This window comes from Palaemon carinicauda, chromosome 3 (genome assembly GCF_036898095.1).
Source record: "Palaemon carinicauda isolate YSFRI2023 chromosome 3, ASM3689809v2, whole genome shotgun sequence".
Lineage (NCBI taxonomy): Eukaryota > Metazoa > Arthropoda > Malacostraca > Decapoda > Palaemonidae > Palaemon > Palaemon carinicauda.
The window spans coordinates 26,436,319-26,463,502 of NC_090727.1; the positions used below are offsets into that span (position 1 = coordinate 26,436,319).

At 38.6% G+C, this 27,184-nt stretch overlaps 1 protein-coding gene across 1 annotated transcript; it reads right to left on the reverse strand.

Moving 5' to 3' along the window:
- Positions 1–425: 425 nt before the first annotated feature.
- LOC137631080 (dynein heavy chain-like) lies at positions 426–27,184 on the reverse strand. The gene is made up of 3 exons (XM_068362699.1): positions 26,117–27,184; positions 8,556–8,838; positions 426–445 (listed from the first exon to the last, which is right to left on the reverse strand). Exons 1-3 carry the CDS (start codon positions 27,182–27,184, stop codon positions 426–428), a joined length of 1,371 nt encoding a protein of 456 aa, XP_068218800.1.

Here is a 27,184-nt window from a genome sequence, read left to right on the forward strand (position 1 = left end):
TCTTTATATTTGCCAGGTAATACATTTAGATATATTTATTACTGTGTACAAATGCATCACTTTTTTACATGAAAACGTAATTCTGCTCAAAAAGAACCGAAACGGAATATGCACACGTGAGGAGAGACAATGCAAAACTGAGGCCGAGTCAGCGAGAGGTGGGATGTTGTGCTGGGCGGAGAGGGAAGTGGTGCGAAGCGAGCCGGGTGCAAAGGAATGCGGGCTGTTTGAAATCGTCATGCTGCGAGAGCATTTCTTGAAAACCTACGAATATGTGATAGGTTACATAGTTCTCTGTGTCGCGAACAAGCGAAATCGCGAAGAATGAACCTGCGAAAAGCGAGGGTGGAATGCTTATCAAACACATACTTCTACCCTAACCTTTCATTATAGTATTAACATGATAAACATAATAGGAGCTGTAATTACACTGCATATTCCAATACTGAAAACAAATAATCAAGAGATTTAGAATATAAGATGTGAGGTCCTTTATTCTGTTCAAACAAGTAACTTACAACAGAAGTACCACATATCAGTTTTTTTGAACTTCCAGGTGGAAGGAGGCTATTGTGGCATAAGCTAAGATGACAAAAGGAGTAAAACAGTTATTTCTTTAGTAAAATCTGTAACTTCATTAATGGAAGTTTTCCCCAGTAGTATATGGCATTCAAAATAGTGTATTCGCGAAGATCTCTTCAATTATGCGAGTTTCAATGTCGTAACCAATATTGTACTGTTCTATAATAAAACCCCCTTATTACTATCTGTAATGATATCATGTAAAGACAGTGAGACAAGCGTCACCAAGATCAACTGATACTTTATTCAAATGTGCATGGGAGTATATTACAAGGTGCGGACGGAAAGGTAGGATGGCGCTGGCGGCAAATCAGAATGAATTGCCCGCAAAAATATATGTGTTTTCTTACACTTACAAATATACGAATTATGAGTTAACAGAAACATGTAGGCTAATGAAATGATACATATGTCAAAATGTAGCTCTGATAGAGCGGAATACATATACATGGGAAACCACGGTGTGGCGAAAGGAGAATTCAAATAAATGAGCAGTTTGTTGATTTTCTGGACGACAAAGGGAGCGGTGTCCTTACAAGTACTCCCCCCCCCCAAGACATCGGGTGGCGTAGAGGGCTGATGATCAATCTTCGTATCTTTTCGGGCGTCGGAGGGTTCCTCTTGTTTTTGAACGGAGGGGCGCCCCGGCGGTCGGCGTAAGGATCTCTTCCTCTTGTCGTCGTTTGATGATTTTTCTTTCGTTGGGCGCCTTGTTTTGAGGTGGAACTCTGGATCTGCCAGGTCCGGCGGAGGCGGTGTCGCTTCCTTCGAGAAATGCTGGTTTCACGCGGTCTATTGAGACCCAGTCCTCTTGGCCATGGACGTCGAGAAGGAAGGCTTTCGTTGACCTCTTAATTACCCGGTAGGGGCCTCGATACGGTCTAGTTAGTGGTTGTCGATGAGCGTCGACACGGACGAAAATGTACCCACAGTCATCCAGGTTTTTTGGCTTGAAGTGCTTGGTTCTGTCCTGGTAAGTTTTGAGACATGGCCTGAACTTCCTGGCGATGTCCCTTAGGTGATCCAGCTGCGTGTCGTCGGTTGATGAGGGAAAGAATTCGCCAGGAACTGCAAGCGCCTCCCCGTAAAACTTTTCGGCGGGCGAAGGTTCGCCGTCTGCGCGAGGGGCGGTGCGAAGGCCGAGGAGTACCCAAGGAAGTCGTGATTTCCAGTCCTCGTCGGTGCAGCTCGCCATCAGGGACGCCTTGAGGGCGCGGTGAGTTCTTTCGACCATGCCGTTTGCCGCGGGGTTGTATGCCGTGGTGCTGTGGAGCGTCGTCCCCATCAGGTTCGCCAAAGCGAGCCATATTTCTGAGAGGAAAGCGGGGCCTCTGTCTGTCGTGATGTCGTCTGGAACGCCAAACCTGCTCACCCAGCTTGACAGGAGGGCTTCAGCGCATGCTTGAGTCGTAGCTTCGGTCATCGGCGATGCCTCCAACCACCTTGTGGAGCGATAGATGATCGTAAGCAGATAGCGAGCAGATCCAGAAGGGGGCAATGGTCCCACGACGTCGATGTGTATGTGACCGAAATGTCTTTTTGGCTGGGGGAAATCGCCTACCCCCGATTCGGTGTGACGGCTGACTTTGCTTGACTGGCAGTTGATGCATGACTTCGCCCATTCCCGGGCCTCCTTTTTTATCCCTGGCCAGACAAACTTCTCAGACAGAAGGCGAGCGGTGGTGCGTCCTGAGGGGTGTGAAAGTCCATGGATGATATCGAATATTTTCCTTCTGCAGGAGGCTGGTATCCAGGGACGTGGGCGGCCGGTGCTGGTGTCGCAAAGAATAGTTACTCCTGCTGGTCCGAGGGGAATCGCACTTATCTTGAGCGCAGATGGCCCCGTCAGGTGATCCTGTGCTTCTTGGTCGGTGCGCTGTTCGGTTGCGAGATTAGCGTAGTCAATTCCCAGGTGGACTGCGTCAATTTCAATCCTTGAAAGGGCGTCCGCGACTGGATTTTTCTTTCCTGGGACGTAACGTATGGTGCACCCGAATTCGGCGAATGTTGCGAGATGACGTTGTTGACGGGGGGACCATGCGTCAGTCGATTTCGTAAAAGCGTGTACGAGGGGTTGATGGTCCGTCGCGATTGTGAAGGGAGTGCCCTCCAAGATGTGCCTGAAGTGGCGGACGGCGAGGTAGACGGCGAGGAGTTCCCTATCGAAGGTGCTGTATCTTGTTTCGGCGGGTTTCAATTTCTTGCTGAAGAATGCCAACGGTCGAAGAGAACCATCGACGAGTTGCTCCAGCACAGCCCCACAGGCGACGTTGCTGGCGTCGGTCGTTAGTCGCAGGGGCGCGTTGTCGTTGAAATGAGCCAGGGTGGTGGCATTCGCGAGGGCATCCTTCGTCCAGGCGAATGCCTGTTGCAGGGGCAAACCCCACTCGAGTTTTTTCGCTTTTCCTTTCAGGACGTTGTCGAGGGGTGACAGGGTTTGTGCGATGTTGGGGATGAAGCGCCTATAATAATTGACCATCCACTGGAACTCCTGAAGTTGGCGGATGGTCGTAGGTATCGGGAACTTTCTGATGGCGTTGACTTTCGTTGTCATGGGATTTACCCCGCACGAGGATACGCGGTGACCAAGGAAATCCACTCCTTCCGCACCGAACGTGCATTTGTCGAAACGTACGACCAGGCCGTTCTCCTGTAGGCGTTTGAGGACGGTGCGGACGTGCCTCCGGTGTTCCTCCTTGGTTTTCGAGAATATCAGGATGTCGTCGACGTAGCAGACGCAGAAAGGTAGGTCACCCAGAACGCTATCCATTAGTCGTTGGAAGGTCGCCCCGCCGTTGCGTAGACCGAAGGTTGAGTATGCGAAGGTGTAGGATCCAAACGGCGTTACAATGGCAGTTTTCGGGATGTCTTCCGGAAATACGGGGACCTGGAAGTAAGACTTGAGGAGGTACATCTTGGTAAAATACTTTGCGCCGTGCAACGCGTTCGTTAGGTCCTGCATGTTGGGCAGCGGGTAGTGATCGGGCGTTGTGATGAGGTTGAGGCGCCTGTAGTCGCCGCAAGGTCTCCAGGGCCCGTCCGGCTTTTTTACCATGTGTAGGGGCGATGCCCAGGGGCTCGATGCTTTCTTACAGATACACATGCGTTCCATGTCCTCAAAGGCGCGTTTGGCATCCTTCAGTTTCTGGGGCGGGAGGCGGCGGAATTTGGCGTGAGTAGGAGGTCCTGTCGTTGTGATGTGGTGGTAGATCCCGTGCTTGGACGGGGAACCTGGCGAGTGTCGGAGCTCGGGCTTGAAAACCTCGGGAAATTCTTGTAGGAGGTCGGCGTAGGGGTGCGTCGTTACGGCGGATACGGACATTGTTGCAGGGCCGTGTTCCAGGGGGCAGGACTGGCAGGTTCCCGTGTCGATGAGACGTTTGTTGGCGACATCGACGAGGAGTCCATGATGGGCGAGGAAATCCGCACCGAGGAGGGGGCGATTGACGTCAGCGATGACGAAGGGCCAAGAATACGAACGGCCCATGATAGATATCTTGAGGGTCCTAATTCCATAGCACCGTATGGGAGATCCGTTGGCGGCAATGAGTGAGGGAGCGTTTTTGTCGGGACCACGGTCTAGGTCGGACTTGGAAGGTGGGAACGTTGACTGCATTGCGCCGGTGTCTACCATGAGTCTACGGTTGGAAATGGTATCGAGGATATAGAAACCATTCTTGTTTATGTTACCTGCGGCTGCGATGGTGGCAGGTGGATGCTTCTGGCGTCGTATTCTAGGGAAACTGCATGGTGCTCTACATTTCTTGGCGTCGCTGCCGAACTGAAGCACCATGCTGGGTTAGTCCTAGGGTTCGGTCGTGTTGGTTGCGGCGGTTTCTTTCTTGATAGAACGTTGATCTCGTCGTCCTCAGGGGCCGTTGCCGAGGAGTCTATGGAAGAGCAGCTGCTGAAGGAGGAGAACAAAAGCGGTGTTGACGATGATGCTCCGAGGCGAGATGCTTTGGAGGCCTCGTGGAGCTTCTGAGCCTTCGACAGGAGTTCGTTCATCGGGAGCGTGTCGGCGTCTGTCAATCGGGCCCTTACGTCCTGTGGTAGGCGTCGAAGAAAGATCTTGCGAGATAAGCTAATCTCACGTCGTCGGCCGTTGCTGTCTGTTTCGGGGAGCATAAGCAGGCCGGTTAACTCGTCCCACGCCTCGACAGGAGAGGTATCACCCATGGGCTTGCCGGTGAGGTCCAGGACTTTCTGTGCCCTTGCTGAGACGGAGAGGGAGTAGATACCGATGAGTTTCGTTCTCAGGTCGTTGTATGAAACTTGGCCGGCCTGGGCGTCGAACCATGGGGAAATCTTGTCGAATACCTCTTCAGGTATGGAGGTGAGAACGATGTCAGCCTTGGCGCAGGAGTCGCTGAGTCTAGCAACACGGAAGACTACGTCTGCTCTCAGGAACCAGGAAGCGGTGTTGTGTTGAGAAAAGGGCGGCAGTTTGACTTTGGGCGTGGAGGCAAGGCCGTTGGGTGCGATGGGCGTGTTGCTTCCTGCATCGTGGCTAGACGACGAGTCGGCGAAGAGGTGGGAAGTTGATATGTCGGTTAAGCTCATCCTACTGCCTTACATTCACCGAAGTGTGGGAGAACCAAAGGCAGGCTCATGCCTAAGGTAACAGAGTATAGAGAAGGTAGCACGGCCGTAATAAGTCCGTTAATGGCAAAGCCAAAACCGCTGATGCTACTTTCAACTCCGGGGTCACTAGTTGTAAGGACAGTGAGACAAGCGTCACCAAGATCAACTGATACTTTATTCAAATGAGCATGGGACTATATTACAAGGTGCGGACGGAAAGGTAGGATGGCGCTGGCGCCAAATCAAAATGAATTGCCCGCCAAAATATATGTGTTTTCTTACAGTTACAAATATACGAATTATGAGTTAACAGAAACATGTAATGAAATGGTACATATGTCAAAATGTAGCTCTGATAGAGCGGAATACATATACATGGGAAACCACGGTGTGGCGAAAGGAGAATTCAAATAAATGAGCAGTTTGTTGATTTTCTGGACGACGAAGGAAGCGGTGTCCTTACAATCCTATCAAAAGGCAGGAGCCCTTGTAGTTGGTTGGGATGGACCAGGAGTAAAATTTCAAGCTATGACTGAAAAACCAAATTATAACCCTATTACCCCCAATGGACGTACTGGCACGTTTCACAAAACTCATCCCTTTACCCCAATGGACGTACCAGTACGTCCTTGCAAAAAACTGCTATTTACATTTGTTTGCATATTTTTGATAACTTTATGAGAAACTTCAGGTATTTTCCAAAAGAATGAGACCAACCTGACCTCTCTATGACAAAAATTAAGGCTCTTAGAGCAATTTAAAAAAAAAATATTGCAAAATGTGCTTGAAAAAGAAAATGCCTGGGGGTTAAGGGTTGGAAAGTTCCAAATAGCTTGTTGGTAAAAGGGAAACAAATACAAGAACGCCATCTAACCTATGGTTTCCCACCTAACTTAACCTAGGAGCTGCATCTACCAACCTGCTACTTCCTTACTTGAGACGGGATATGACCCTACTGGACTGCCGTGTCCTCAGCTTATCCTAAGACTAAGTCTCAACCCTATGTTTACTTCCCAACCAGCTTTCCCTCTGCCACGGCAACACTAAATCATATTACGTAAATTGTAAAACTAGCTTCATAACACTGAATTTTACATACATACATACCTATATCAAGACACTTCCCCCAATTTTGCGGGGGTATCCGACTTCAAACAAATGAAACAAAAAAGGGAACATCTCCTCTCTACATTCCTCCCACCCCGACAAGGGACTCAACCGAATTCGGCTGGTACTGCTAGGGTGGCACAGCCCACCCTCCCACATTATCCACCACAGATGAAGCTTCATAATGCTGAATTTTAGACAAAGATAAACAACATTTTCCCCATAAAGGAAGTCTACCTGGAAAGTAAAAATAAAGTTTACGCCTATCCCAACTACCTACACACACCCAAAATATTTACTTGCCAAATGTACCTTTTGAACCTGGAGTATAACATCTGTTTAAAACTTTCCGATAATATATATCAACTGCTCCTATAACCTCTGTATGATAGCCTGTCCTAAAGAAAAATTACAACTTACATAATATAACTTAGGTAGGTATAATAATCATCTAGTTGAAAAAATAACATCATGTCAGTGTAGCTCTACACTATATGACGTCAAAATTGTGTACGACTTATACAATATACCTTTTGCAATTATAACGTGTGTTTGCTAAATCATCCCAACCAAAAATTACAAACAAATCTAATAGCAAAATTATGTAAACTTTGTGCAGATTATTATTGCAAAATAACAATAGAGAAATACAAAATAAATTTCAATGTTTAGAAAATAAGAAAAACTAAAGAACAAAAATTTATTCAAAATAAAATGCAATTACTGAAGGATCGTAATGATAAAACAAAATAATCTTAATAAAATTACATTTAAATAAGGTAATGATCACAAAATATGGAATGACTGTTAAAAAATAAATGATCAGATTTATGGCAAAATTTAGGTGCACATCTCTGACAAAATGTCATAAACTTTAGTAATTTTACGAACACGGCATGAAGCATACTCAGTATTCCCATACAATGACAGTCTGTCATATATAAAAGCATATCTGGATTATATTGGGTTCATGAATTTTGGGCATATGCCCAAGCACTGGAACTGTGGAGGGCATTCAGTTGTTGCACCACAAAGTGTAAATTAACCCTTTTACCCCCAGGCTATTTGGAAATTTCCAACCCTTAACCCCCAGGGGGTTATTCTTTTCCCAGCACATTTTGCAGTATATTTTTTTTAAATTGCTCTAACCGCCTTAATTTCTGTCATAGAGAGGTCAGGTTGGTCTCATTCTCTTGGAAAATGCCTGAATTTTTTTCAAAAAATTATCAAAAGTATGAAAAAAATAATTTTTATAGCATTTTTTTGCAAGGACGTACCGGTACGTCCATGGAGGTAAAGGGATGGCTTTTGTGAAACGTACCAGTACGTCCATACCAGTACGTCCTTTGGGGGTAAAAGGGTTAAAAGGTTTTAGGCTATAGCAAGAGCAAGAAAAAACCTGGAATGTAAGATAGGCCTATCATAAAAAAACTTAAGCTCATTCTAAAGTAATCCTCATGAAAAGTCTTGTTCTATTCTAGTCTATTATCAAGTAGCATTTTTATAGAGGTCTGTCATCAAAAGCCAAATTTAGGAAATTAGAGTTTTCGTTGGGAAAGAATGAAAAAGATGAAAAGCGAGGATATGGAGTAACCAATAATTGCCAAACCTTATCTGACCTAACCCGTCCTTGCCTAATTAATCTAGCTTTGTCTAACCTAACCTAACCTAACCTCACCCAACCTTGCCTATCTAAGGCCGCAATCGTCATAAAGGGCAAGGTTGGCAATAGTCGCCCTCAATAATGTGGCTAAGGTGAAAAAGTAATTTGTTTGTGAAATCATTATATAAGTCGCCATGATGGTATTGTATAATAAAGAGTTAGGACAATTGCCACTGGGTACATTCCCCATGTGGGAACATTACCCAGTTTTTTTCTAAGATAATTAGCTACTTTACATTTAACTCATCTTTTAATTCATAATATAATTATCTAGTTTACGAGTTAAATGTTACTTACAACCTAATTTTTGTTAATGTTTCCATAATTAGAAATTGGTAATCTTTTAAACTGTTTTTAGATTGTTGAAGAATGTAAGCTAAACATCAATTCATCTTATACGTAGATTACATCAATAAAAATATATTTTGTTAAACCTACCTAACCTAACCAACCATACATAAACAAACCTACCTAACCTTACCTTACCTCACCTAACCAACCTAACCTAACAAAAATCTATTTTCCATATCTTTTATTATCATAAAGGCAATGTACCCACCGGAAATGTTCCTACATGGGAAATATTCACAGTGGCAATATTCCCACAAGGGCAATGTACCCAGTGGTAATGTTCCCACATGGGCAATATTCCCAGAGGCAATGTTCTGCGTACGGTATATCACATACTTGAGAGTATCATTATAGGGTGACCTACTGATGTACGTAACCATATGGTTATTCACGGCAAGGATTTTGGCTCCTTCAGCCATGCGTTGGCCACAGACAATTAACGGACGCTTAAACACAAGGGTGGAGACGCGAAATTCTCCACCACAAAAGGAATTGGAACTCAACTTATGCAATGAGGAAGAAGCAGAAGCATCAATGGTCTCAAAAACACTCTGAAAAACTTGAAAACAAGTAGAAACTCCCGAAAAAAATCTGTGAAGATGTCACTGCTAGAAAGAATGGCGAACCAGCGAACATGTTTTCAGCACACTGGGATCGGTATTGTAACAGCTCTCTCGCCTACGTATCCAGTCTGATCCCATTTCCTTTGAAACAAGGTTAACTCTATTCGGGGAAGGATAGCCGTGGCTTGTTTTAAACAAGTCCCCGTCTCATACATGCTATCTCTCGGTATATTTGCTCGTGGGGTTTAGAACCCCGTGATAGTTCTTAGGTAAAATTCTCTAGTATATCACTTGCAGAAATATCCTAAGTAAAAAGCTGCCTTTGAGGAACTTCCATCAGGACAACACGGCTATCGCACCCAAAACTAGATTTTTCCTATGTCAAAATCCGCTTTTACTCGGTGATGGTTACATAGTTACATCGCCCAGTCATGTTTCCGTCACACAGTACCATGTCACCACAAAGACTTCTGTCTCACCGACAAAAATGTGGTAACCATCGCCAAGGTAACGCACTGCTTACGCCACCACGTGGCGACCACTTGTGCTGATTAGCCGATGCTTTGTGTCGTCATGCAACACCAGGGCGCCATTACAGCAACGGTTGGCTTAACATAGTAAAAAATGATGGTCAGAAGCATGGCCATAATGGCTACAACCTCACGATGCGGTGGCGATTTGGCGCACTATTTACAGTACAGTAGGAGTGTTGCCTCTTTAACGACTCTCCTTATTCTTGCCACTCTTCCCTTCGAAGCGAAAGCGCTATTGGGGGTGTAGATAGCCATGAGACGTGTCAAGAATACGTCCTCTGATATTATGCGATATCCCTTTTAAAATTTTAAGGGATACTCGCTCCAGGAGTTAGAATTCTGGATACCTTTGTTAAATTCTCTGGGATATATCACTGTAGTCAAATATACCTAGGAAGCTACCTTTGAAGGAACTTCCATCACGACGACATGGCCTGAGCCCAAAAATGAAATTTAAATACACAAAGTAAAAGTCTACACTAAATGTTGCAACAATGCACAGGGTAACTGGGCAGCAAATTCATCGGTTACGCAAATGGTACAGATGTGAAGATCAAATAATACGAATATAATTTAACATGACATTGAATAAAAAAATACTGTCAAATATCAAACGACCTATATTGCTGTTATAACCGAATTCTGAACATCACTCTGCAACTGAAAGAAATAGACATAGCCTACTACAACTGAAAGAAATAGACATAGCCTACTAGAGCCCACGGGTACACATTACAATACACATCCCTGTCGTAATTACGAAATGAAAAATCCTAAACCAGTACCATAAAATCTACAGATCAAAAACCCCATTCTCATATTATTTTAAATTCTCATTCAGGCAAAATGTGTCATATTTCATACTCTTAGACCTGCAATATAAGTTCCATACTCTTATTAATCTGGAAAAGTACAGGATAAGTTCAAAACTCTTAATAGACCTATTGATAAAGTTCCCCACTCTTAAAAGGAGAACTGGATTAGCTACAAACTCTTATTAGGCCTACTGAACAAATTATTCTTTAAAATTCGTTCATAATCACCCAACACAGCAAAATGATATAAAGTTTAACTAGCCAACTGAACAATGATGGTAGGGTATCGCTTCATATATCCTCACTTAACGGAGACTTTACAGCGCACCACAATAAAAAACAACACTGACAGGACATTACCTTAACGGTAGTAATTCCAGCAAAATTTGATGTAAACTCTCACGTACCTTTCGGAGACTGATCTGGAAGTAGAAAATTAGGCGGTGAGACTTTTATATACTATGCAAAATAGGAAAAACAATTATACATGATATATTAATCAATTTAGCTGGTAAATGCATAGGAAACGAGTGGCTTAAATGTTTACCCCAAAAGTAATACAGTATATCAAATACATTACCCTAAAATTTCTCTCTCTGACACACACACAAATATATATACCACCAACAACAAATGCCGCTGTTTCTAGTCCACTGCAGGGCAAAAGCCTCAGACATGTTAATTCATCTCTCGGGTTTGGGCAGTTTTCATCGCCACGCTGCCCAGTGCATATTAGTAGTGGTGGGAGACTTTCTTCTGAATGCACAACAAACCAACCTGGTATAGGTGGGCCTGACTAGTACAGTTTTGCTGATCATGGCGATATATAAAACATTTCACAATGTTAAGGGGTATCAAAATATACGTATTTTTGCTCAACTTACAGCCAACGGAGCCATACCCGCAAAAGCCATCACATGCTCCTTGATATATAATAGATAAAATATATTACATCGCATTACCACTACTTACGAGTTTCATTAACCAGAACTTGAGGAACCGGTAAAATTATAGAACAAAACGGAACTACAATTCCAATAGAAACAACTACTTTTCCTACAGTAAATAATGTAATTTGACCTTTATTTTCTCATAAATTAACCATTCTTATGCTGTTCCCACCCCCTTCCAAACAGACACAGTTGGGATTCTGGGACTTTGGGTGGGAAGAAACATAGAAAAATTAAAATCAAGATTATTTAACACTTTCAAGATTTGTAAAAGGCCACAGAACCCAACAAACCCACTTAACCTAACCTAGTAGTTCCCAAGTCACAGACCTGTAAGCCTTTCCCAGGTCACAGACCTAGCCAGGAGGCAAGCCCCGGAGTCCCCTTCCTAGGTCACAGGCCTAGCCAAGGGGCAAGATCCCCAGACCCACTACACTGGTCAAAAAATCTGAAATTAAATCACAAATAATTCCTACCATTACAATTGACACCAACGTGCCTTTTTTTGTCTTAGCAATCTATACAGTAGAGTTACAGTAGAAAAAGTGTTGGTGTTCCTAAAAGCTAACTCAATTACACTTGGGACACTTTAACCCTTTTACCCCCAGGCTATTTGGAAATTTCCAACCCTTAACCCTCAGGGGTTATTTTTTTTCAAGCACATTTAGCAGTATATATTTTTTAAATTGCTCTAACAGCCTTAATTTTCATCATAGAGAGGTCAGGTTGGTCTCATTCTCTTGGAAAATGCCTGAAGTTTCTCAAAAAAAAAATATCCAAAATATGCACAAAAAAAATTTAAAAAACGGTTTTTTGCAAAGACGTAACGGTACGTCCATGGGGGTAAAGGGATGAGTTTTGTGAAACGTACCAGTACGTCCTTTGGGGGTAAAAGCGTTAAACTTTGAGGGATAACGCAATGAGCTTTAAAAAAATTGTTCACTACACTAGATGTACCGTAATACTCACCATGAAAGTTGGCAATAGCACCCATATAGCCATAATGACATTCATTATACTTTGTTACGTTGGCCTTCAAAACGCACACCCAAAATAGCTACAAAGGAACTGAGCAGTTGTCTTAAGAGATTAGGGCGTGTTGCAGAACTGCCTACGTCACATTCAAGCATACTAACATGCCCAAATATGGGAAACTTTGTCATATGGTAAGGGACGGTAGTAGGAGGGGCTACTTACAAATGAACGAACAGGAGTAATTCCATTGGTAGAAAGAAAGTAGAAGGATGGCTTGCGTGCAGGAAGTATGGAGTCGTTATAACGCAACAAGCTATGCACAAGCGCACAAACAGCAGCAGATACATCGGTGCCGATGTGACGGTCTGAACGATCCCCTGGTCCCAGAATTCTCCTCGGTAATCTGCGCATGCGCGAACATTACAGTTTGCCAGTGCATACGAGGTTGATGTTTTATTTTCCTGTAATGTTAGCGTGCGCAGCTCAACATTACCGCTTGACAGTACATACGAGCTTGATGTTTTATTTTCATGCGAGCGAAGCGAGCTAATGGCGTTAAAGAACCATTATACAATGTCAAGGAGAATTCTGAGACCGTGGGATCGTTCAGACCGTCACACCGGTTTAGTATGTGGCCTACCTTTTTTATTCTGGTTTAGTATGTGGCCTACCTTTTTTATTCTGGTTTAGTATGTGGCCTACCTTTTTTATTCTGGTTTAGTATGTGGCCTACCTTTTTTTATTCTGGTTTAGTATGTGGCCTACCTGGCTTGTTAGGTTAGGTTAGGTTAGGCTAGGCTACATACTAAAACATATAGAATTTTGTAGGCCATACTCGAAAGGTAGGCCACATACTAAACCGGCACCGGTACATCTTGTTTGCAAAATGTAAACTAAAGTGAAATAAATATTTTAGGGGAAGAGGATCCCATATTTTGGGTAATTTTTCAGGGATTTATTATGCATCCCAGAGAATAATGTATAACGATGTAAAGGTTAGTTTTACCATTATTCATAAATTCACCAGTAAATTTTCCCCACCCAAAACCCAAGGTTCCAGCTTTGTGGCCCCCATTGCCGTAGGATATACTAGGGTATATCTTATTAACTATTTATATGCGACGGAAATAAAGGCCAATTTCATAGAAAACAGGTGTTTTCCTATATATAACCCCATTTCTTTACTATTAAAGTTTTTCCGGCGATGTTCTATAATAATACCAAGGATCCTGAATACCAGGCTCTCTGCCTAAGTTAGGTTTTACTTAGAGAGAGAGAGAGAGAGAGAGAGAGAGAGAGAGAGAGAGAGAGAGAGAGAGAGAGAGAGAGAGAGAGATAGGCAAGGCCTATTGTAATAAAATTCATGATTTAGATTTGTAGGCCTAGGCCTATACCAAATTTGTAACTTTATAACACATTCATAAAATAGGTCTGTGATTGTTGGGTAAATTTTTACTATGACTTACCAGGGCCTAGGGGCCAGAAAATATGTTTTACCAGTAGATTTTGATGTGTTTTGCACGAATTTCACCTTCATTTTTGGCGGAAATCACCCGTTTTTATCCCACACCCCAAATGGTGTGTGACAAAAACTGTGTATTTTCGACAAATATGAAGGTGAAATTCCTGCAAAACACATCAAAATCTACTGGTAAAACATATATTCTGGTGTTGGGGCATTGAATGATATTTGCAATAAATGAATAATTAATGTTCCAGCACCCCTCCCCCATACCCCTAACTAGGCCTACGGGGGAGGGGGGGTAGGGGCCCCCAGCGACCCCCCCTTAAAGCCACAGTAATTTTCAGGGCACCACAGAACCTAACAAACCCACCTAACCTAACCTAGGGGCCCTGTACCCCTACCGGGGGGGGCTTCGCCCCCCCCTGCGACCCCCCCTTAAGGCCACAGTAATTTTCAGGGCACCACAGAACCTAACAAACCCACCTAACCTAACCTAGGGGCCCTGTACCCCTACCGGGGGGGGCTTCGCCCCCCCTGCGACCCCCCCTTAAGGCCACAGTAATTTTCAGGGCACCACAGAACCTAACAAACCCACCTAACCTAACCTAGGGGCCCTGTACCCCTACCGGGGGGGGCTTCGCCCCCCCTGCGACCCCCCCTTAAGGCCACAGTAATTTTCAGGGCACCACAGAACCTAACAAACCCACCTAACCTAACCTAGGGGCCCTGTACCCCTACCGGGGGGGGCTTCGCCCCCCCTGCGACCCCCCCTTAAGGCCACAGTAATTTTCAGGGCACCACAGAACCTAACAAACCCACCTAACCTAACCTAGGGGCCCTGTACCCCTACCGGGGGGGGGGGGGCTTCGCCCCCCTCTGCGACCCCCCCCCTTTAACCAGGGGTAAATTTGAATATATATATTTTATTAAATCACTTCTTACCTTAAACGGAAGATGACGATGAAGATGTGGAAGGTTGTGGTTGACCCTCTTCTGAATCATCAAATACTGGAATACGTTCAGATTTGGTACAATACCACACATGTCAATCCTCACGAAAATGTAAAGGCGAATCACATTTACCACACTGGACACTTAAAGGTAATACGGAATGCTCCCTCAGAAAACGATTCACTACTTCAGGAGTTCCATTATAATTCCCATGAAATCGGCCGATCACATCAAAATAGGAATATCGACATATTTCACACAACCGTACCGGAGGATCCATGACAGTAAAGTGACGTGATGAAAATATAGAAACCGGAACTTTTGAAAACCGAAAACAAACGACAATCACGGGTTTCTCCCATAATGAAATAGGGAAAAAAACAAAATCCTATCGTTTACAATGTTATATTGCACGAAAAACAGATCCTTGAAACAAGACTGAGAGACCAATGAATCGTCCAATAATAACCCTTGAAAAGAACCCAGTAGTATTTTGATTGGAGGAGCGACATTAGTGGGAGGAGCAAATGCGCATTCAAGCAAATATTGTCACATTGCGCAATGGGGAGGAGCCAAGTAAGATGAAAACAGATATACAAACTAACAAGAGCTACCTGTGGAGTCAACATGTCGAATGACTTGTCCATTTTTTAACAAATATTAAAAATAAGATATTGAATAACTCGTTAATTATGCATTTCCGCCGCAAAGTGCATAGAAGAAAAAGTGACTGAAATGTGTAGCTGATGTTGTTTGTAATGGCAAATATCGCCTATGGCCTGGTAAGTGCTTGTAAAATAATACCGATTGTTGTTAGATAATGAAATTTAACATCATATGCATTAAAACTGAATATATACTTCGAATTCTAATAGAAATTCCCATAAAAAAAAGATATCCCTTATTAAACCTATGCAATCTTAGGTTATGTAGCAACGCCTTCCCTGTCGTAGGCCTAGTCCAAATAAATCAGAAGACGTGATAATGCATTTTTCAGCAATATGATATAATGATATACAATATGCAGCCATGAAATTACACATAATAGCATTAAAATACATAACGTGCAATAATAACTCGATAAATATGTATAACTGTCATAGGCCTAGTCCAAATAAATCAGAAGACGTGATAATGCATTTTTAGCAATATGATATAATGATATACAATATACAGCCATGAAATTACACATAATAACGTTAAAATACATAATGAACAATAATATTTAAATAAATATCCAATATTAAACCTAAGAAATATTAGGTTAAGCAGCAATGCCTTCCCAGTGGTAGGCCTATTCTCAATCAATCAGAAGACGTGATAATGCATTTTTAGAGTTATGACATAATGATATAGGCTACAATCATGAAATTATAGCGTTAAAATACACAATGAACAATAATAACTGGATAAATATGTATAATGAGCAATGATAATTTGATAAATATGTAAAATTACCTGCAACATAGTTTCCTTGGAGGAAAGTTGAACTTTGCTTCTTGGTGAAGTACTGAAGTATATAAGTTATACTGCTCATCCAAATCACCATTGTAAAGTGAATGACACAAATAAAACGTTATTTTCCTTCTGGAATCGATAATTAATATATTCGATGGATCACAAACTCAAATAAAACTTCTCGGCGTCATGTTCTCCAAATTATTCGACTGGATAATCGTACATGAGCCTTAAAATTGTCGTTTTTCAACCAAAATGATCGTATACAGTTTCAAAATAATTATTTAAGAGTTACATGATTGACTTATTTCAAAATATTTTAGTATAATTGTTTAATCAAACACATAAACACATATATTTATATACATAAGTTATGTATCGTACATCGTACTAGACCTAAAATAATCGTGCATGTACGATAATTATCGTACGATGGCACCACTGACATTTGGTAACATTTTGGTTCTTAATTTGAATTAAAATTTTATGATTAAATTGATTTTAATAGTCAATTTGAGTTTATTTTTATATGAAAATACTATATTTTCATAAAATATATGAATCTAATATTGAAAAATGTTGAAATGAAGAAGTACAAAAAGTCTATGAATCTCAATTTGAATTGAAATTTTTATTATTAAATTGATTTTGATAGTAAATTTGAGTTTATTTTTATATTAAAATACTATATTTTCATAACATATATGAATCTAATATTGAAAAATTTCCAAAAATTTTGATATGAAGAGGTATAAAAAGTCTATGAATCTCAATTTAAGTTGAATTTTTTATGATTAAATTGATTCTAACAGTCAATTTGAGTTTATTTTTATATATAAAGAATATATATTCTTATAAAATATAATTTTTATATGAAAACACCATATTTGCATAACATATATGAATCTAATATTGAAAAATTTTGATATGAAGAAGTATAAAAAGTCAATGAATCTCAATTTGAGTTGAAATTTTTATTATTAAATTGATTCTAACAGTCAATTTAAGTTTAATTTTTATATGAAAAAAATATATTCTTATAAAATTTATAAATTTTGCACGGAAAAAATTTAATATGAAAAATTAAGTCTAAGAATATCAATTTGAATTGAAATTTTTATTATTAAATTGATTCTAACAGTCAATTTAAGTTTAATTTTTATATGAAAAAATATATTCTTATAGAATTTATATTTCTATATTAAAATACTATATTTTCATAACATATAGGAATCTAATATTGAAAAATTTTGAAATGAAGAAGTAGAAAGTCTAAGAATCTCAATTTGAGTTGAAATTTTTATGATTAAATTGATTCTAACAGTCAATTTAAGTTTAATTTTTATATGAAAAAAATATATATTCTTATAAAATATAAAAATTTTGCACGGAAAAAGTTTAATATGAAAAATCAAAAAAGTTTATGAGTTGAAATTTTTATGATTAAATTGATTCTAACAGTCAATTTAAGTTTATTTTCATATGAAAAAAATATATATTCTTATAAAATATAAAAATTTTGCTCGGAAAAGTTTAATAATAAAAATTAAAAAAAGTTTATGAATTGGAACCATCACTTAAGTTTGATTATCAACCAACCGCAGGGTTGCCAGTTTGGCCTTTTTTTTCAGGCCATAAACCCTCAAATTTTACCTTTTTTAAAAAATTGGTCGGCCTTTAGTAATATGAAAATAGGCGGACCTTAAATACTATATATTTGGCCTTTTTCTAATAATGGGTTGGCCTTTTAAAGCTTCTGTTGATTAGAAGTTGGCCATTTCTCATTTAGAAAACCTGGCAACTCTGCATCAGTGATTATGTGATTGTGATTTCCGATCGGTTGTGTTTCAATTTTGCGTCTAAATTTACCGTATTACAGCGTAATTTACGGATATATTACCAAGTGCGTCTTACTGTAATGTAATGTATAACAATATATTTATACACGAGTGATTTATCTGGGTATTTTTAATGAAAAACTTTAAAATGGCCATATGTGAATAGGCCGTGAGTTGGTTGTGTCTCGACTTTGCGTTCAAATTTACCGGATTACAGCGGAATTTGCGGATATATTACAAAGTGCGTCTTACTATGCATGTAATGTATAGCAATATCTTTAGACACGAGTGATTTATCTCGGTATTTTTCAATGAAAAACTTTAAAATGGGCATATGTGAATAGGCCGTGAGTTGGTTGTGTCTCGACTTTGCGTCCAAATTTACCGCATTACAGCGGAATTTACGGATAAATTACAAAGTGCGTCTTACTATAATGTAATGTATAACAATATATTTATACACGAGTGATTTATTCAGTATTTTTCAATGAAAAACTGTAAAATGGGCATATGTGAATAGGGCGTGAGTTACCGAACTGTTTGCTGCCGACATTTTTTTTCCACCTTTGGATAGGAGTCGAGTGTTGGAATTAGGCTTTTCAATGAAATGCTGATGATTATATTAATTAATTGGAGGATTAATTAAAAATTGAGTTAATTTCACGTATTAAACTTTGAGAAGTTACCCTAAATGAAACAGGCCAAGCCTGTAATTCTCGTCTTTAGTAGGCCTGCGGATAGGAGTCGTATGTTGGTATTAGGTTTTTCAATGAAATTCTGGGGAATATATTAATTAATTGGAGGATTAATTAAAAATAGAGCTAATTTCACACAGAATGAACTCAGAAGTTACCCAAAATGAAACAGGCCAGGCCTGTAATTCTCGTCTATAGTAGGTAGCCTGCAATGGATAAGAGTTGTCATGTAAGGTAGACTATTTATCCTAACACGTTTTAATTCCTGATTAATATATTAATTAATTAAAGTTTTAATCAAATAAATAGCTAATTTCACGTAGAATGAACTCAGAAGTTCCCCAAAATGAAACAGGCCAGGCCTGTAATTCTCGTCTTTAGTAGGTAGCCTGCAATGGATAAGAGTTGCCATGTAAGGTAGACTATTTAACCTAACGTTTTAATATATTTCTTGTAAATATTATTTTGGATTAATGTGAAATTCGTTGATTCACTGGAGCAATTTAATTAGAAAAAAATATGTTCCTTTATAGTAAATAAAGCTACCACCATAATAACATGTGGTTTAGACATTTTCACGAAGTTTGGTTTTATTATAGTTTTGTGTTTCATGTGCAAACCTAAATTAGCTTCCCTAGCTTTTGATTTAATATTTTCAACAACGTTATAGCCACATGTATATTGTAAAACTAATTAAAACCAAAAAACTCGCATTCCAGTGTTTGAAATTACTACGGTTTTATAAATGAATTAAACCTCTAATGAAAAGGACACTTTTCTTGATTTATAAATTGAAAATCATTCTAAATCCAAACATTAGACTGACTTAAAGGACACTTTTCTTAATTTATCCATTAAAAATTATTCTAAATACAACACTAGATTAACTAAAAGGACACTTTTCTTAATTTATCTATAGAAAATCATTCTAAACACAACACTAGATTAACTAAAAGGACACTTTTCTTGATTTATCTATAGAAAATCATTCTAAATACAACACTAGATTAACTAAGAGGACACTTTTCTTAATTTATCTATAGAAAATCATTCTAAAAACAACACTAGATTAACTAAAAGGACACTTTTCTTGATTTATCTATAGAAAATCATTCTAAATACAACACTAGATTAACTAAAAGGACACTTTTCTTAATTTACCTATAGAAAATCATTCTAAATACAACACTAGATGAACTAAAAGGACACTTTTCTTAATTTATCTATAGAAAATCATTCTAAATACAACACTAGATTAACTAAAAGGACACTTTTCTTGATTTATAAATTGAAAATCATTCTAAATACAACACTAGATTAACTAAAAGGACACTTTTCTTGATTTATCTATAGAAAATCATTCTAAATACAACACTAGATTAACTAAAAGGACACTTTTCTTGATTTATCTATAGAAAATCATTCTAAATACAACACTAGATTAATTAAAGGACACTTTTCTTGATTTATCTATAGAAAATCATTCTAAATGCAACACTGGATTAACTAAAAGGACACTTTTCTTGATTTATCTATAGAAAATCATTCTAAATACAACACTAGATTAACTAAAAGGACACTTTTCTTGATTTATCTATAGAAAATCATTCTAAATCCAAACATTCTATAAAACAGCTGTTATAATTACGATTAATGGGGTAAAACGTCGAAAAAGAATGTACCACACTATCTTCAATGTCTGTTACTTCTCAGAAATCGTTATTTAAGATGAAGATATATTTGAAATTACTTCGGTTTTTATAAATGAATGAATTAAACCTCTAATTTAAAGGACGCTTTTCTTAATTTACCGGTTAGAACCAATTTTAAATAAAAACATGATTTTTTTTTAAAGTTATTTGAATTATGAGCAGTGTGGTATTATGTCGAAAAAGAATGTGCCACACTATCTTCAATGTCAGTTACTTTTCAGAAATCGTTATTTTAGATAAAGATATATTTGAAATTACTACGGTTTTTATAAATGAATGAATTAAACCTCTAATTTAAAGGGCGGTTTTCCTAATTTACCTGTTAGAACTAATTTTAAATAAAAACGATTTTTTTTTTGCTTTAAAACAGTTATTTTAATTATGAGCAATGGAGTAAAATGTCGAAAAAGAACGTGCCACATTATCTTCAATGTCAGTTAATTTTCAGAAATCGTTATTTAAGATATAGACATAGGCCTACATATTTCCAAAGCACTTTTGAGACATTTATCACATTTCGAATGTTGAAAAAAAAGTGTGAACTTGATCAATTGTCACATTTGTTGTGTTATAAACGAATGTGAATTGAGGAGGGTGGATTTGAAGAAGGCTTAAGTCCTCTAGCTCAAGTCTCAAGACTGACTTCCATGATGTTAGCAAACGTGTTGGCGAAGATGATGATCTTGAACACAGTAAGTGAATTGTTATGATGTTTTAAAGACATTTTCGTTTTGGGTTAACATTTTTTTTTATTAGACCTGTTGAGTTCGAAATAGGGTAGGCCTACAATAAGAACAGCTTCAAATAAGTATGCTCATTGGTTGAAAATCACAGAGAGAGAGAGAGAGAGAGAGAGAGAGAGAGAGAGAGAGAGAGAGATTCATTTCCTCTACCAAAACACTGATCTTTAGATCTTACGACCACTCAATTTCGTAAAGTCTCTCTCTCTCTCTCTCTCTCTCTCTTGGTGCTATGCTAACCCCCTTCTCTCTCTCTCTCTCTCTCTCTTGGTGCTATGCTAACCCCCTCTCTCTCTCTCTCTCTCTCTCTCTCTCTCTCTTGGTGCTATGCTACCCCCCCCCCCTCTCTCTCTCTCTCTCTCTCTCTCTCTTGGTGCTATGCTACCCCCTCCCCCCCCCTCTCTCTCTCTCTCTCTCTCTCTCTCTCTCTTGGTGCTATGCTAACCCCCCTCTCTCTCTCTCTCTCTCTCTCTCTCTCTCTCTCTCAGATTACTCGTAGAAGTACGGCTGTATTTCATCTTTTCTTTGCTTAGACTGTCATTTTTTCTAATCATTAAAGTGTGCTATGTCCCCCCCCCCTCTCTCTCTCTCTCTCTCTCTCTCTCTCTCTCTCTCTCTCTCAGATTATTCGTAGAAGTACAGCTGTATTTCATCTTTTCTTTACTTTGACTGTCATTTTTTCTAATCATTAAAGTGCTATATAACTGCAAAGACGATTATGTTCGAAATAACACCTTCTCTCAACCAAGCCTATCCAATAAAGTACCTTAGTAAAGACCACCCGTTAAGTATTTAATGCATTAAAATTATATTTACGATAACAATATTCAAATGGGCTGTTTTATTCTGATGCTAGCTGCTTTATAATAATCAGAATTATAAAGATAAGAAATCCGGCTGTAATTTCAATCAGGTTCTAACGCAACACTTTTTTATGATATAAAATATGGCTTAATTGTAGATTAGTAAGAGAGGCAGGTTTTGTGTCAACGGGATTAGGCCTAGGTGAAGGAATCATTGAAACAACGGGTTTGTTTTCAATGGTTGTTTAGAATGTAGTGTTATTATTATTATTATCATTATTATGATTATTATTATTATTATTATTATTATTATTATTATTATTATTATTGTGATGATGATTGTTATTATTATTATTTGCTAAGCTACAACCCTAGTTGGAAAGGAAGATGCTATATAGAAAGTAGTGTTATTATCATTATTATTATTATTATTATTATTATTATTATTATTATTTGCTAAGCTAAAATCCTAGTTGGGAAAGCAAGATGCCATAAGCCCAGGGGGCTCCAAAAGGGAAAATAGCCCAGTGAGGAAAGGAAACAAGGAAAAATAAAATATCAAGAACAGTAACATTAAAATAAATATTTCCTATATAAACTATAAATACTTTAACAAAACAACAGGAAGAGAAATTAGATAGAATAGTGTGCCCGAGTGTACCCTCAAGCAAGAGAACTCTAACACAAGACAGTGGAAGACCATGGTACAGAAGCTATGGCACTACCCAAGACTAGAGAACAATGCTTTGATTTTGGAGTGTCCTCCTAGAAGAGCTGCTTATGAATTGAATTAGACATTGTGGCTTTTATTTATTTTTATTTGTTTGATTTTATAAAATCATGTTGCTATCACCACATACCTATTTAGTGTTGGATTTATAAATCCATATCTACAAGTTATGGTAGGACTCTGACAGTGACTTTTTTATATATTTTAGAGCCACCCCCGGATGTTAAAAGCAATAAAATGAATTATGAAATATATGCTGTATGTAATGTGGAAAAGCCTTTAGCTTTTACCATTATCAATAATGTAAGTGATTGATTAAGTGTGTTGTAATATACCAGTTATTGTGATTTTTTTTCATTGTGCGTTTTAAATTTTCCCTTAATATTTTCTGAATCTTTAAGCTTTAGATATTTATATATATATATATATATATGCGTGTGTGTGTGTATGTGTGTGTCTGTGTATTTAGTATTCCTATTGTCTACGTTTCTATCTTTTCACCAAGAAGAGAAAATAAAATTCTAGGTGGAGATTGTTTTATATATATATATATATATATATACACACACATATATATATATATTATATATATATATATATATATATGTATATATATATATATATATATGTGTGTGTGTGTGTATTTAGTATTCCTATTGTTTATGTTTCTATCTTTTCACCAAGAGGAGAAAATAAAATTCTAAAACTCTTATCAAACTGAATAATTGCATTATTGACATTCTGCAGAAACTATTTAATATTCATCAATATTAATCATGAAAGCAAACAATTTATTGATCCTTTTAAAGAAAATTAAAAGTAAGGGAAGGGCAGTAAAGTAAATGAACTATTTTTCAAACTTTGAAAATTATGTAAATTGTTCATTGAATATGTATCTAGAAAAATGCTGTGTTGATTTGCTAACATATTAGTATTATTATTATACGCGCGGGCACACCTGCATAAACACACACACACACACACACACACATATATATATATATATATATACTGTATATATGTATATATATATGTGTGTGTATATATATTTATATTTATAAATGTATATACGGTATATATATATATATATATATAGATATATATATATATATATATATATATATATATATATATATAATATATATATAATATATATATAGACATATATATATGCTGTGTATATATGTATATGTGTGTGTTTACGCACGTGCGAGCGCGCCGACATTGATAATATTAATATATTCATAGGTTTTTGCGGTTGTACATGCACAGTTTTTCCTTATAACAGGGTTGCAAGAAATCTAAAATCTTTTGGAAGAATTTTATCTTCGAATTATTTACTGTTCTTCCAATGAGATGCCTTTCCAAATGTACTTTAGTCTCAGCTTTTTCTTGTTCCCTACTTTGTTCTATCTTAGTCTGTTTATACTTTTGTTTTTCTGGGTATTTTTCTTTTGTCATGAGAGAGAGAGAGAGAGAGAGAGAGAGAGAGAGAGAGAGAGAGTGTGTTACAAGGATTTTGGATGTCTCAAAGATTTGTTTAGTCCATCAGAGGAGACTCCATTTGCTCTTTGGTAGAATTTTTTTACTCCTAAGTCTTTAGAGGGTTCTTATGATCTTGTCTAACTTACTCCTGAACAAGTTTACCGTGTTACTGTTTACTACATCTACTGGAAGTCTATTCCACACAGAGAGAGAGAGAGAGAGAGAGAGAGAGAGAGAGAGAGAGAGAGAGAGGATTTTTTTTTGACATACCAACAAAGAGACAAGAGATTCTGCCTTGATGAAGGAACGTATCTGTTGCTTCCAGTCTCTAATTATCTCAAAGGCATGCAAGAAGGTATATGCCAGAAGGCATGCAAGAAGATATGCAAGCAAGCAAGCATTCCGAGAGCGTGTGCTTCTCCATCAAGCAGTTGCTGCCCGGATTCAACTCTCTTGGCAGAGCCCTAGAGGGGGGGGGGGGCTAGGGAAGGGAGGGGGGAGGGACTTGAATCCACCAAAGAGTAAAGCTTCAGAAATATTAATAATAGTAATAATGATACCAACGTTCCGTTATCAATAATGTATTTGCAGTGGCTGTATGTGAGTTTCCATCATGTTCTTTCCATTAGGAAATGAAATGGAAATGACCAGAGGTGAGATGTCAGAGAAAGATGAGATGATAATATTACTAGTAGGTATTAGGTTGGCCAGGGCACCAGCCACCCATTGAGATACTTCCGCTAGAGAGTTATGGGGTCCTTTGTCTGGCCAGACAGTACTACATTGGATCCTTCTCTCTGGTTACGGTTCACTTTCCTTTTGCTTACACATACACCGAATATTTTGGCATATTCTTTACAGATTCTCCTCTGTTCTCATACACCTGACAACATTGAGATTAACAAACAATTCTTCACCCAAGGGGTTAACTACTGCACTGTAATTGTTCTGTGGTTACTTTCCTCTTCGTAAGGGTAGAAGTGAGACTTTAGCTATGGTAAGCAGCCCTTCTAGAAGAAGGGCACTCCAAAATCAAACCATTATTCTCTAGTCTTGGTTAGTGCCATAGCCTCTGTACCATGGTCCTTCCACTGCCTTGGGTTAGAGTTCTCTTGCTTGAGGGTGCACTCGGGTACACTATTTTATCTTATTTCTCTTCCTCTTGATTTGTTAAGTTTTTATACTTTATATAGGAAATATTTATTTTAATGTTGTTACTTGTTTCCTTTACTCAATGGGCTATTTTCCCTGTTGGAGCCCCTGGGCTTACAGCATCCTGCTTTTCCAACTAGGGTTTTAGCTTAGCAATTAATAATAATAATAATAATAATAATAATAATAATAATAATGACGCCTTTGTCCTGCAGTGGATTAGCAATGGCTGATGATAATGATGATATATTTATGTATAGATACATATATATGTGTGTATATGTATATACATACATATGTGCATAAAAAGATTGTAGCCCCAAAGGTGCAAATAAGCCTTGACTTAGGATGAAGTTATCTCATACTTTAGTGTACCAAGAGTATAACTTCCAAATAATACAAATATTGATATCAACGGTTTTTATTAAAATAAAGAAGTTAATCCATTCTAAGGAGGCAGATTTGAATGCTGGAATGTCAAAAAACTCCCAATAATTTACATACTTATAAATGATTTAGACGCACGGCTGTGAAATACTGCACAATTCTCTCATGGTGTATGTAGCTATACTGGTTGGGGTAAGCTTAGAGACCTGGCAACGTCGCACGAATACTCGGTTTTTTAGAGACCTGGCAACGTCGCACAAAGCCTCGGTTTTTTTTTAGAGGCCTGGCAGCGTCGCGCGAAGCCCCCCCCCCCCTTTTTTTTTTTTTTTTTTTTTTTTTTTTCATAACCCGTGATTTGCTTGACAAAGTTTTCTTGATTCTTGTTTCGGCAATAATGACTCCTTTCGACTCTTCTGAATGCAACTGGCAGTGAAGATTACTTGCGTCATTTGCGAAAACTTTAGCAATTTTTTTTTTTGCAATTCTTTCTTCCCTGACAGATGTGATAACTTTCCCCAAAGACTTTTGGATAGAGGAAAGGCAGAAAAAAAATCGATGAATGTGCTGGATTCTTTGCAATATGTGCTGGAGTCTTTGCAATATGTGCGAGAGTCTTTGCAATAGGTGCGGGAGTCTTTGCAACATGTAATGGAGTCTTTCCAACATGTAATGGAGTCTTTGCAACATGTGATGGAGTTTTTTCAATATGTGATGGAATCTTTGCAATATGTGCGGGAGTCTTTGCAATATGTGCTGGAGTCTTTGCAACATGTGCTGGATTCTTTGCAATATGTAAGGGAGTCTTTGCAACTTGTGATGGTGTCTTTGCAATATGTGCTGGAGTCTTTGCAATAGGTGCGGGAGTCTTTGCAACATGTGCTGGAGTCTTTGCAACATGTAATGGAGTCTTTGCAACATGTGCTGGAGTCTTTGCAATAGGTGCGGGAGTCTTTGCAACATGTGCTGGAGTCTTTGCAACATGTAATGTAGTCTTTGCAATATGTGCGAGAGTCTTTGCAACATGTGCTGGAGTCTTTGCAAGATGTGATGGAGTCTTTGCAAGATGTGATGGAGTCTTTGCAATATGTGCTGGAGTCTTTGTAACATGTGCGAGAATCTTTGCAACATGTGCTGGAGTCTTTGCAACATGTGTTGGAGTCTTTGCAACATGTACTGGAGTCTTTGTAATATGTGCTGGAGTCTTTGCAACATGTGATGGAGTCTTTGCAACATGTGCTGGCGTCTTTGTAATATGTGCTGGAGTTTTTGCAATATGTGCGAGTCTTTGCAACATGTGATGGAGTCTTTGCAATATGTGCTGATGTTTTTGCAATATGTGCGAGTCTTTGCAACATGTACTGGAGTCTTTGTAATATGTGCTGGAGTCTTTGCAACATGTGATGGAGTCTTTGCAACATGTGCTGGCGTCTTTGCAATATGTGCTGGAGTTTTTGCAATATGTGCGAGTCTTTGCAACATGTGTTGGAGTCTTTGCAACATGTACTGGAGTCTTTGTAATATGTGCTGGAATCTTTGCAACATGTGCTGGAGTCTTTGCAATATGTGCCAGAGTCTTTGCAATATGTGCTGGAGTTTTTGCAATATGTGCGAGTCTTTGCAACATGTGATGGAGTCTTTGCAACAT